Source organism: Vicia villosa, unplaced genomic scaffold (assembly GCF_029867415.1).
Source record: "Vicia villosa cultivar HV-30 ecotype Madison, WI unplaced genomic scaffold, Vvil1.0 ctg.000481F_1_1, whole genome shotgun sequence".
Classification (NCBI taxonomy): domain Eukaryota; kingdom Viridiplantae; phylum Streptophyta; class Magnoliopsida; order Fabales; family Fabaceae; genus Vicia; species Vicia villosa.
Window position 1 is genome coordinate 596,731 of NW_026705234.1, and position 13,502 is coordinate 610,232.

At 35.2% G+C, this 13,502-nt stretch overlaps 1 protein-coding gene across 1 annotated transcript; it reads right to left on the reverse strand.

Moving 5' to 3' along the window:
• Positions 1-10,249: 10,249 nt before the first annotated feature.
• On the reverse strand, positions 10,250-12,464 carry LOC131628815 (uncharacterized). The gene is made up of 6 exons (XM_058899629.1): positions 12,114-12,464; positions 11,969-11,997; positions 11,549-11,894; positions 11,356-11,455; positions 10,810-11,168; positions 10,250-10,738 (listed from the first exon to the last, which is right to left on the reverse strand). The coding sequence occupies exons 1-6, from the start codon at positions 12,462-12,464 to the stop codon at positions 10,250-10,252; spliced, it is 1,674 nt and encodes a 557-aa protein (XP_058755612.1).
• Positions 12,465-13,502: the final 1,038 nt, after the last annotated feature.

A 13,502-nucleotide genomic window follows, 5' to 3' on the forward strand; every position in this document is an offset into this window, starting at 1 on the left:
TTTCGGAAGCTCGAACCCCAAACATCTATGAATCTCTATTCCAGATATACGTTTGGAAGCTTGAACCCCAAACATTTTGAAGATCTATCATATACGCGCCATGGGAAGCATGACCCCCCAGGTTGCTGACAAGCATCTCAGTTAGGTGGCATCTCTAAGCCCATCTCAGACAGTTCTCTGTCAACCTCCGGATGGCATCTTTAAGCTCATCTCATACAAAAGTCCCTCCATTAACAAGGGCAAATTTCTGGGTATTCTGGTGTTCAATCCTCTTCCACCTTCAGATTCCGACTGACACACAAACCACTCTACATCCTCAGATTTAAGAAGATTGAACAGGGGCAGCTGTCATACCCCAAAATTTGCCCACATATATTTAAAAATGTCACTTTATTTCAAATAAATGACGTAACACCGTTGGTAAGGATTCGAGGTTAAAAGATACAAGAGCGAGAGGTCCCGGGCTCGAACCTCGCTTCTGACATTTTTCACTTTTTTTGTCACTAATCTCATTTTCATTTATGTTAAAAAACCCAAAAAATAGTTTTCCTAATGAATTTTTACTTTTTTAATTTTAATTCAAAAATAACCAAAAAATATATTTTTATTCTTAATTTTCGTTTTCTTTATTTAAGGTATTTTTTAATATTTTATTTTTCATTTAATTCATGAACTTATGCATAAAATAACTCAAAAAAATCATAAAAAGTATATATGGTAGTTTTTTATTCAAATTCAAGTTTACGTTAAAGTTTTGATTTGATTTTCCTATTTTTAGAAAAACAATGAAAACAAATATTTTAATGTTTAATTTAGTTATTTAATTACTGATTTTGTCTTAACTAATTTCTATTTTAATTTAACCTAAAATTTTAATACAAATAGAGACACCTCTCTAACCCTTATTCACCACAAACAGTAGCCGTAGTCACAGTCACGTACAGAAAATCCCAATCCACTAACAATTACCAACATCTTCCAATTGTCACACAAAAATCCCATCCTCCATGTATCATCCATTCACCCAGAATATTAACCTTCATCAATAACAAAACTCATAAACCACAAAAAACTAACTTGTTTTGTTTTTCTCACGATACCAAAACCCTCGTTCCTCGGCTGTCATTTTCATGCTAACACTAACAATTCAACTCACAGAAAAAAAAAACTTTACACACGTACAAAATTCTCAACCTTGTCTGTATCGCAAAAATCTCTCACAATCCAACCAATCCTCCATCAACAGCCCACAAAACACAAAGCTACAAGCTCTTCCAAACAACACCGTTAACAAACCATTTGTTTTTTTTTAACAATAATCAAACTAATTGTGGCAAAGCTTCAAAATACAAAACAACATCAATTTATTTTCAGTGTTTTGTAGGAAAAGAAAAGACCGAAAAAGCAAAAAGCACTGGCCGGATCCGCACTCCACCGTCTCCGACAGAACCGTGCTGCAATCGGAGTGCCGCCACGCAGCCATACGAACCTTCCTTCCGATTCGCTCATGCCACATCAACCCTGCGGAACATCTCCAACGGACGAGCTCCCTCCGTGTCGGATCCAAACAATCACCGCCCCAATCGGTAATTTTTTTCTTCCGCCTTGATATGGTACTTGTGTTATGCTATTGCTTGATTTTGGTTAAGAAATGTGGTGTTTTTTTTCTTATGTCAAAGTGGGAGAATAAAAAAAAAACAAAATCTGATTTGCTTTTACGGTACTGTTTATGTAGCTTTTATTTTTTTTTCTCGCTAATTATTTTGTTTTAATTCATTTGCCATTAGAATTTGTTGGTCTAAGATTTCAACGTTGAAAGAGTCAAGATCTAGATTTTTATTTTATTTTTATAAAATATATAAAATAAATAAACAAAAAAAGTTGACATGGCTGAACGTGGGAGTTTTACTCCCATATTATCATCATAATAATTTAGGATAGTTTTGTAGTATTGTTACTATTATCATGGCTAGTTGTAGAATTTTCTTATTTTAATTAATTACTTTTTTTTTAAGTTTAAGTTAGTCTTATTTATTAAATTAATTCTTTAGGTGGTTTAGTTATTAACAGAAAAATTTAAAAAAATACAAAAAATATTTAATTTATTTTGTTTAAGTTAGATAATTAGATTTAATTAATTTCTTTAAGATTTACATCAAGTTATTCAAAAATACAAAAAATTGTTTGTTTTAATTTTAATATTTCTCTTTTAGTATTTCATATTACAACTTTAGATCTATTATTATTTCTTTGTTTTGTTTATATTTCATCATTTCTCATTACCATTTTATATATATCTGTACTAACATTTTATGTTTATATGTGGGGTACTACCTTGAAGTTTGAGACGTTTCTCATGGACATTTGCAAGTTGCTAATTCTTTTACATTTAATGTTTAATTTCCGTTTTCAAATTTTCATTTGGTTGTTGTAATAATTTTTTATCCCCTTTGGCAATTTGTAATCCCCTACCCCGAAGAGATGTAATAAGCGTAGATTTAATTTCCGCATTTTAATTTCCTGCATATATGTTAACTGCTTAGATGTATGCTAATTAGGCTTTGTATGAAAAGATAAAATCAATCGCTAGCTAACTCTAATTTCAAAGATAAAATAAATTGAACTTGGCACATTTTGCACGCACTCACCTCTAGGGTACGCCCCTCTCGGTTGCCTTACGATTATATGGTCGTGTCTCTCGAATGTAGAGGTATCTTAGCAAACGGTGACCCTTGAAAATATCATCATAGAAAAGATCTTAGTCCCTCGATGACCCTCGATTGTTGCCTACGGTAAAAGATCTTGTCCCTCGGAGTCCCTTCGGAAAATGATGATAGTCCCGCTAAAATGCTAAGATTCCTCTACTTGTTGCCTTCAACGACCATACGATGACCCTTCGATGACCCGCACGTCCAATATAACAAGGATTTCCTACTTCTATATAGTATGGATGGTCCTGGGAACTGTAAAAATTACGGAAAAGACCAGTTTATTAGGGTAGTTCTCTTAACCTGCCTTGCTCAATAAAAGAAATCTTCTCAAAAAACTTTTTCAAAGACAAAGGCTACGCATTTACGCTAAAGTCCTTACGTCCCTTTTCAACTCAAAACAAACAAACATGAGCTAAGCAAGTTAAGAGCCCGTAGATAACTACGGATGAAAAGGGTGCTTACACCTTCCCTTTTCATAACTTACCCCCCGAGCCCGTTTCTTTTTAAAAGAGGTCTTTTTCTGTACTTTTTACCTTTCCTAACATTGGACAAAATAAAAGTCGGTGGCGACTCATGCTCACCGCAACATTGTTGCATATAAAAATAAAAGTCAGTTCACCGAGTTACACATACACATTGCGTAACAGGTTCTCATGACGGATTTCTCATCTCCTCGCTGTTTATTTCAGTCAGAAGAGATGGAATCTGAGACAAGCATCAAGAATCTCGAAGAACAGAATGCCCAAGTTCAAGTGGCAATTCTGGAACTGGCAAAGGGGCAACAAGAACTGAAAGCCCTGATGATCAAGAAGAAAAAGAAGCCCAAAGGATCTGTAGGCGTGAGTCACCTGAAAAGGAAGATCAAAATCCCAGTCAAAAAGTTCAAAAAGCCACCGATCCCTGAAACAGTCGGTTCTCGTAACTTCGACAATAATATTAAATCACATATTTAATATTATAAACAGTGAGCGGTATCTAGCAACACATCACTGCTATCCAAGTGACGAGAATGTCGTGTGACCTGACATAACCTTTATGTGATAATGATCATGTGTACAATTACCCTTTTTCCCTTATATCTATATTGAACACAAGGCATAGAGTGTGTCACCCTTGTATAGTCCAATATTTTATTCCTTGATCCCCGAGTATACTTGATAACAGCAAATAAACCCAATATCTGATATCGACATATTTGAGCACGGCTATGCATTTTTCCGTCATACTCTATCAAGGGGCCCACAGATATTACTCCCGTATGTAGGGGAAAATCTCATTTAGGTCACTCATGTCCCTCAGCATGATTTGTAAAGTACCCATAAACCATCTTTATGGTTATCCTGTTACATACAATGTTAGATTGGCAATAAAGTACTTGACTCCACATCTAAGGTCCATAGTGGTTTCAAGTCGAAGGGTGGTGTACACTACTATCACTATGAGAATAACTTATGACACTTACATAACAAACTATGTAGTATTCTCATGGTGGGTCAATCTAGCATAAATATTACTCCTAACATTTATACCTATGTAAAGACTTGATATCTCATATCCATGACCCGTGAGATACGATCATTAGTCTACTCACATATTATCTCTAATGGAAGACTTCATTTCCTGCGACAAAACAATTTTGTCCCCTAACGTGTTATAGAAAATGTGTCCCTTATTTCCATCGGGATACATTCGTAAATATATCTTCATCTAGATTGTGATCAAGTTTACTTAATAAACCTTACAACCCAGATGATCATAAAGATAAACTAGGTACTTTTACCTCCATATAGAATATGGTGTCTTTATGACTACTTTTAATGGAATTGGTTATGGATAGAAATAATTGTATGTAAAACAATTTTTAATCAAGAGTCACAAAGATATAATCGAACTATATTAAATCGAACAATGTCAAACATGATACGATTTAAATGGTCATTATATTATTTACATAGGTATTTACAACAACGAACAATTCATATGTTCTTAATACCTTTTCGAGTTAATTCTTTTTACTTCATTCTTGAACTCTTTTCAAAAGAATTATAACTCGTGTCAAATATATAAGGTTCAAATCTTATTTGATCCATCCCACATTTACTATAGATGTGCTTATCCAGATTTTAGAATCCAAATCCACAACTTGATTTAGTATTGAAACCACCGTTTGAAGGCAGAGAAAAACACAAGAAAGGGGGGGGGGGTTTGAATTGTGTTCTTTCATTTTTATTTCCCTTTATAAAAATCTTTTTCTTTCTTCTTGTATCTGATCTTCTGACTATGTTTAAGTCATTGTTGCGGAAGCATGTTTGAGTTAACAAGACATAGCTAGTGAGATACACATTCATTTTAACTTTTTAACTGCATCAGAACTTCTGACTTAATCAAGTAATGTTCTGAAGATAACCAGTGAATGTTCTAAGTTAAATGACAGATACAGAAGATAAAAAACACATTCATTTTTATCCTGGTTCACATTCTCAACAAGGCTACCTCCAGTCCACCCTCCTCAGGTGATTTTGCCTCTCTCTTCAGAGGACTTAATCCACTATAACCAAACTGATTACAACTGCACGATCAAGTCGTGACTAACTTCCTGCACAACCAACTGCTGTGACTAACCCTATACAAGCTACCCGCGAGTGAATAACCCCAAGATGATGAACCGTTCAGTGATCTCAGTAAGATATAACGTTCATCAACCTAGTAACTCCTGCACAAGCCAACTGCTCATGACTAACCTTAGGCAATAAACCGTTCAGTGATCTCTTCGAGATATAACATTTATTGACCTAGATCCCTCCAAGAGTCTAACCATAACTCAAGGACTTCTCAAGTATCTATATCAGAGGATACCCAAGGAGCAACAATTCTTTCAGAATTGTTCATCTGGAGATTACAAGGGTGCTTCTTAATTAAGCAGACGTTCTCCTATTCTTAGTACATATGTTTATGACACACTGACTAGAAGTCACTTCTGGTGCCTAAACAATCTATCAGAAGTTTCCTAAGACATAACACAATACGAGCAACAACTCTATGTGTTTTACATATTATTACAAGAATTGAAACTTATTCTTGAAGTCTTCTTTTCATCAACTTCTGGATGAATTATTCTTCTTCTGAAAGCATATTAAGAGCAACAACTCTTGTATCAGGTTAATTCTTTCAGTCTGGTCTCCTCATGTCCGAGTAAGGAGATTAGAGCTTCAACTCTTGAATATAACTCCTTTTTGTAAGACCATCTTCTTTTATACTTCATAAGCAGATATGGAGCAAAAACTCTCATGATGATTGCTTCTTGTGTATAGATCTTCATCTTTTTCTTGAATACTGATCATGAAGCTTGTTACAGCTGATAACGCATTTAATGATCATAAGTAAACATGAAACACTATCGAGCAGCTACTCAGTGTATTCAGTTTCTCAGTCATTCAATGTGAGGAATATATGGATTGATCAAGTATTTGTGGAATTCTTACAACTCCATTGGAGCATACTGCAGAACATGCATAGTTTTCTTTTTCACTCTTTGGTTTTCTTTTCATAGGCTTATGATGTGCGTTTCAACATAATCGTTTTATCACACACTTTGTGTATGTTGCCTCTAATGGAGCAGCTTAGTTTATCTTATGCTTATTTTCTTGCTCATGCTGTCTCACTCTCATCTTTTCTTCACTTGTACTCTCATGCATTCCACACGGTTTTTGTTCTAGTCTTTTCTTTTTATAGAAGTCTGTTGTTACCGTTGGAATATTACCGTTTGAACTATTTTTGAACATAGCCTTTAATGCTTGCAGTAGACCAAATGATGACAAACCTATTTCCAAGGAGAATCTTATCTTTTGGTAGCGTGTCTTCCTTGTTTTCCTTCTTTCAAGACAGTTTCTTTTGGTAGCATGCTTTCCTTTTATTTTATAAAGATGTGGACAACAATATATGTCATAATTTTTTCTTTGCATTGAGTATTATGATTCCTTGCATGTTATTTAATTGGACCAACTCATGCTGTTCTTTGAAGCTTCTGAAAAATAGAGTCACAAACTTTTTTTGTTGAGAACATTGATGTAGCTTGTACTTCTGAGGAAGCTTAATATTATTTGTCATGTTAAGCCTTTGTTTCTATGTTGACTTTTGATCTTCTGTCATTGATTATTGAATTCTTACGATATGTTCATAACTTCTGATCATTTACACATGTGATCTTCTTGTTGTACTTAGACGTCATGTATCTGATATTTCTTGTTTCGTTCCTTGAAGCTTGTCTTAATTTTTTTATGATTCAGTCATATAAGGCTTTTATAACATAGTATCTGCACACTCAATGAAAGCATTAGTAGTAAAATTGTTACTTCACAAAATATATGTTTGTTATCATCAAAACCAGATTCTGAACGTAGATTCTCAATCTTGTTCTAACACCGTTTTAGATAATCATAACACTTATCCATTATCAAACATGCACTCCCAAGCTTGTTAACACAAGACTTAGAATTAATGTTTCTTTACTAAATGAAACTTAATAAAAATTATTTGGTTTCATTCCAAGCTTTAATTTAAGTCTAATCATAAGCTCTTATAGTCAATGAAACACATTGGTCCATTCTAGACATAAGCTGACTCAAATTATAATCGATGTCCTACTTCTTGAAAGACTCGTCGCATTCATATAAATGTGAGATCAACATCTAGTATCATATACTCAATATGTAGAAATAGACAATTTGATTTTCTATAACAAATCATATGAAGAAAAAGTCTTACTTCTTTCTTCTACTTTGACTCTTTTTAATAACCATTAACAGTTCTCTTCTTTCAACACATGAAATCACTGACTACCTTTAGAACCCTGTTTTTATGCTAAATGAACTCCGATCCTTTTATAATTCATATATTTAGCATTGACAAACTACTTGATGTGGTAGACAATTTAAAAATTCATTCATAATGAATCTAATCTACCTATTAGAGACAATTTCAAATAAAACTTTTGATCAACTACTTGGTCTATAAGGAATTCCAAATTTTAAATCTCAACTGTTTTAGATTCATTTGGATTCGTAACTTGTATAGAAAAAATCTTGGAAAGTTTTACATTTCTCATATATTGTATTTTAAAATAAAATACTCAAGGATAATGATTATATCACATTCTCCGTGACGACTACAATTATGAGATATGTTATATCTCGATATTCGATTTGATCCTTCTCATAAGTATTGTTCTTCGAATCTAGTTATATTCGGTTGTTAGGAATTGGTTGCTTGAGAACATACAAATTTTCTCGTGCTTGAGAACAATTCTCACTTTATGTACCAACTCAGAAACTCCTTTCTGATCCTTATATCCTTCATAAGGATATTTCACAGTAAAATATAAAATAAAATGCAAAATAAATTCTAAATATAAAACGTGTAAAATAGATTGTATCAAAATCATTTCAATAAGGAATTTTATCAAAATCCTCCCACTATTTTTATTCAAACCAAATGACCCTCAATATTTGATTCGGAAAATCAAGTTGGAAGATTTTCTAGCGGGTCGATATCCATATTTCACTTTGTTTTAAGTCCGCTTTGGCGGATTACACAAAACTCAGTTATTTAGGTAGGAACTCTTTCCAATTGTATCTAATACAACTCTCGAATTTTGTCAGTTAAGTGAATAACACCTTATTCTAATCCATCATATGGATTGTTCTCAACTCTGGCTTCTAAACATATATAACCTATTATAATTAGTTTAGCTAAGTCAAACCCAAAAATTTAGCAGTTGGATATTACATTTATCCCATCGCACCTTACTAATATAAAACATGCACCTTGCTTTGGCGAAACCTACATTATTCAATTCTGGTCTTGATAAGTGCTAAATTTTGGAAAGCAATTAACTTAATATATAATTGAGGGATTTTTTCTAAGTTCGATCTCACATATTTGTGTATCTCATACACACGCACATAAACATACAACACATGCATCACATACATAAAATAAAATTTGGTAATACGATTATGACCACCTAAAGCGCAAGAATTAAATAACTACTTTATTACAATTCTTTGACCCACGAACAAGCTTCTTAAGCCTCTCCTACGGCGTCATCGTTTGGCGTTATCTTCTCTTCAACTCTTGAACTCGAACAATTATACTATTTAAATAAATAATTAAATGGTACGACACGCAGGCCGTATTTAATTACAATAAATTACGACACGCAGACCGTATTTAAATAAAATAAATCACGACACACAAGCCGTAAACAAAACGCCAAAATCTAAGGTCGTGATCGTATAACAATTTATTTAATAATAAATATTTAAAATATAAATAATAATAATATATTAATAATTTATAAATTATAAATATTGACGCATCAACACTTGACGCTTTTCTGTGAATCCTAAAGGCACATACAACTCTTGCGCCCGTCACAAACCCTAATGCATAAGCGTTTCTACCATCAAAATTTAATGATCTATTATTCAATATGACAGATCGAAATGTCATCGCTTCACCATACAAATGTCGGAGTCTGAAGCAGAATGAACCTTGATCATTCAAATGTATAATAATTATTACACTAATTGAATTGATAAAACAAAGTGTATCAAATACACTAACTTCACATTAGAAATATTTATATCAAATATAAATTTATCGATCATATTTTTATCACTTATGGATAATCGAAGTATCGTTGCTTTACCATATAAATGTCGGATTCCGAAACATAGTCAACATCGAATATCTAAATAATATAAAATATAATATCAATATTTATAGGAAAATGATATCTTTACACTATTTTTAAACATCTACACCGTATATTCTTTCATAAAAACATACTGATTTTATTTTTTAATAATATATTTAATCTTGATTTTTGTGCCGTACCATTTTGCTTTATTATTATTTAGGGTGTAGTATACGGTGTAAGCAATGCTGTGTAAACATAGCAAATTTGATATTTATATTGAATAATAAGCACTTATTATTTTTATTATTATTTATAATAATAAACTATTATTATTATTACTATTATTAATAATAAACAATTTATTATTAATATATATTATTAAATCAATGTAAAAGCCACACTATACTTACTTGACTTTCCACACCATAGTTGGATACACCGTATAGAAGTTCAGCCATTTGAATCATATTCATGTTGTAGCTTAGCGGTGCCCTCTCTCTCGAATTTACGGCAGCAATTATTCATGAAATTGTAACACATATCATACACAGTGAATAATTAGCTGGCACAACCATTCAAATAACAACACTATTACGGAAATTAATTAGTCACCCATAGAAACGGCGTACAGTAAAACAATTATCTAAAACCATCATTTTTTTTTGGAAAGCCAAATATAATAATGAACTGGAGCACTAGAGGTACTCAAGCCCATTACAAAAGCCGAAAGAAATCGGAAAAATTGCTAACCAAATGTAACTTAGCTTAAAAACAGCAAAGGATCTTTGGCGAATTCGTAAAAATTACATTTGGTATAAGAAATATTCCCGATAAAAGACTATTTCCAAGCTAAAACCTTGATATCCCAAATTATATCCGAAACAAAATTAATCGCATCATTGAAGATCATTCCAATTCTCGCCCTCCATAACGACCACCAAACAGCAATCCATACAATACCTTCGTTACCGCTTCTGACTTTTTTCTTCTTAAAGAACTCAACCCAAACCAAAAAATGCTGCCCGATAGTGTCCTTGTTCGTGTTAACAAACCCAGCCCACGACGCCACTCGACTCCATACCTCCCTCGACACATGACAAGATGAAAGGAGATGGTATAGAGATTCTTCACTTTCGAGACAAAAAGGACAAAACAAATTAGATAGTGAATGAATAATACCTCTAATTAGCAAATTGTTTTTCGTTGCCAATCTGTCATGCAGAAGACGCCATCCAAATGCCTTAATCTGAAACGGAACCGATGTCTTCCACAAATTCTTGAATAATATCTCCTCTCTGCTACTACTGCCCTCATGACCTTGATTCTTCTGGTAGACAGAAACCAATATATCATAACCGCTTTGGCTGAGTATTCTAAGTCTTCGTTCGAACACCAAACCACGTCATCTAGCCCATTACTAAATTCAATCCTGCCCAAAATCAGTCTTAAGTTCTGCATTCTGTCCGCAACAGAAAAGTGAACCGACTCCGGACTCCCGAATCCACCCCTCTCCCTTTCGTTCATCCGCCTAATCCAGCTAGCCACTGTCTCCTTCTTATCAGAACTGATAGCATACAGATCGGGGTAGATATCCCTTAAGATACCTACTTGATTCCAATCATCTATCCAAAACAAAGCCGACTTGCCATCACCTAACAAAATACTGCAGTTATCGAGAAGAATTCTGTCATGGTCTCTCTTGTCCAAATTCAATAAATCCTTCCACCATATCGAGCAATTGCGGCTGAGAGGATTTCCTGCAGTAGCGAGAAAAGAAAAATTCAGGTTGCCGTATCTAGCCCTCAGGACATTCAGCCACGGCGAATCTTCCCCTTTAATGATCTTCCACACCCACTTGAACAATAAGGCTTTGTTAAACTCCGCTACTATCTTCACGCCCAATCCTCCTCTACTTAAAGGCTCGCAAACCTTATCCCAACCGACCCAATGTATCCTTTTCCTCTGTCGTTTCGCCCCACAGAAAACTACTCTGGATTTTCACGATTTCCTTACAAACCGACACCGACGCCTTGAAGAAAGACAGCTGGAATATAGAAACACTACTTAGGACTGACTTCAATAACGTGACTCTCCCGCAAAAATTAAGGAGTTTGTTCGACCATGAAGAAAGTCTCGCCTTCAATTTATCAATTAAAGGAATCCACGAAGAAGCTCTCCCCGGGTTAATACCAATTTGAATTTCGAGGAAAGAGAACGGGTTTGTTTCCACCTTACACGCCAAAAAGTTTGCTGCAGCAAGTAAAAAGTGCGGGTTCAGATTGAGACCAATCAATTTGCTCTTGTGAAAATTCACTCCCAAGTCGGAGATGATTTCGAACCCTCTCAAAACTGTTTTAAGATCCCAAACATATTTCCAACCTCCATTTCCCAACATCAAAGTGTCGTCTGCGAATTGCAGAATATCCATTGCACAGCTATCCTTCACTATGAAACTAGAAAACTCTCCCATTTCCTTCGCCTTCCTGACCAACCCAGCTAAGCCTTCCACAACTAAAATGAAAAAGGAAAGGAGAGATTGGATCTCCTTGCCTCAAACCTCTCCCGACTCTGAAGTCCTTCGTCGGGCTACCATTCAGTAACACTAACATGAAGCTACTGAAGACAGTCCCCTCCATCCATCTCATCCATATGCCCCCGAACCCCATCTTATTCATAATGTATTTGAGATAGTTCCAACTTACCTTATCGTAGGCTTTTTCAAAGTCTACTTTAAAAAGCAAGCATTCCCAGCTCCCTTCCTTACTTGCGATGTCGACAATCTCGTTTGCAATAAGAACTTCGTCTATCATTTGTCTTCTGGGAACAAACGCGCTTTGGCACGGCGAAACTAAACAGTGCAACACTTTCTTTAATCTTGCCGCTAACAGTTTGGAAATAACCTTGTATATGCTTCCGACAAGGAAAATCGGTCTGAAATCATCAAGACACATTGTATTCGGAGTCTTGGGTATCAGCGTGAGAAAGGAGGAAGTTATTGCTTTGGAGAGCACACCAGTACCATGAAACTCGTTAAACAGATTCATGATATCCATCTTTAAAAAGTGCCAGCACTTACGAAGGAAGAGAAAGTTGAATCCGTTCGGTCCCGGGCTCTTGGATCCGCCGCATGCCCAAATAGCACCCTTAACTTCCTCTTCAGAAAAAACGATTCAAGAGAATCTCTCATCACTACCGACATTTCCTTGAAAGGGACGCCTTCCAATAACGGTCTTCTCGAATCCAATTCCACGAACTTATCACTAAAAAATCTCTTAACTTCATCTTTGACCTCATCCACCTTCTCCAGCAAACCCATAGAAGTAACCAAAGAGCCTAAGAAATTCCTTCTTCTTCTTTCCTTCATGATGCAGTGAAAATATCTACTGTTAGAACCCCCTTCGCAATTCCACTTCAATCTCGATTTTTGCAGCAACACACTCTCCTTAATACGAAGATTCAACCACATCCTAGTCACTCTAGCGCTTCTCCTTGCCACTACCTCTTCAATCTCATTATCCGCACATCTCCCCAACAAACCGTCTGCTTCGTTGATCTCAATCATGTCCCCTTCAATCTCTATATCTATCTTACCGAAAACCTCAGAATTCCATCTCCTCAACGCCACCTTCAATAACCTGAATTTTTCTTTCAAAATCAGCTCTTTCTGAAACTTTCAGACGCGACCATTCCTTCTCAACAAACGGTAAAAACTCTTTGTTATCAAACAACGCTTTCACGACCTTGAAGGGTTTTGGCCCCCAGTCCGCATTATCCATAAAGATCCAAATTGGACAGTGATCATATATATCCCTGCTACTGATCATCTGACCCACAACTCCCCATCTATCAACAATAGAATCCGCCAACAGAAACCGGCCGAGCCTATTCATGCATCTGCCATCTCCGCTATACCAAGAAAATAATTTCCCTTTACAAGGAACGTCCACTAGACCAATCTCCCCGATGAACCTAGCGAAATCCTTCATCTCCGCCTTATTAACCACCTAAGCTCTGCCCGGCCTCTCCTTCTCGCTCACCACCGAGTTAAAGTCTCCAACAATGCACCACTCCCCGTATGATTACTTCAATTT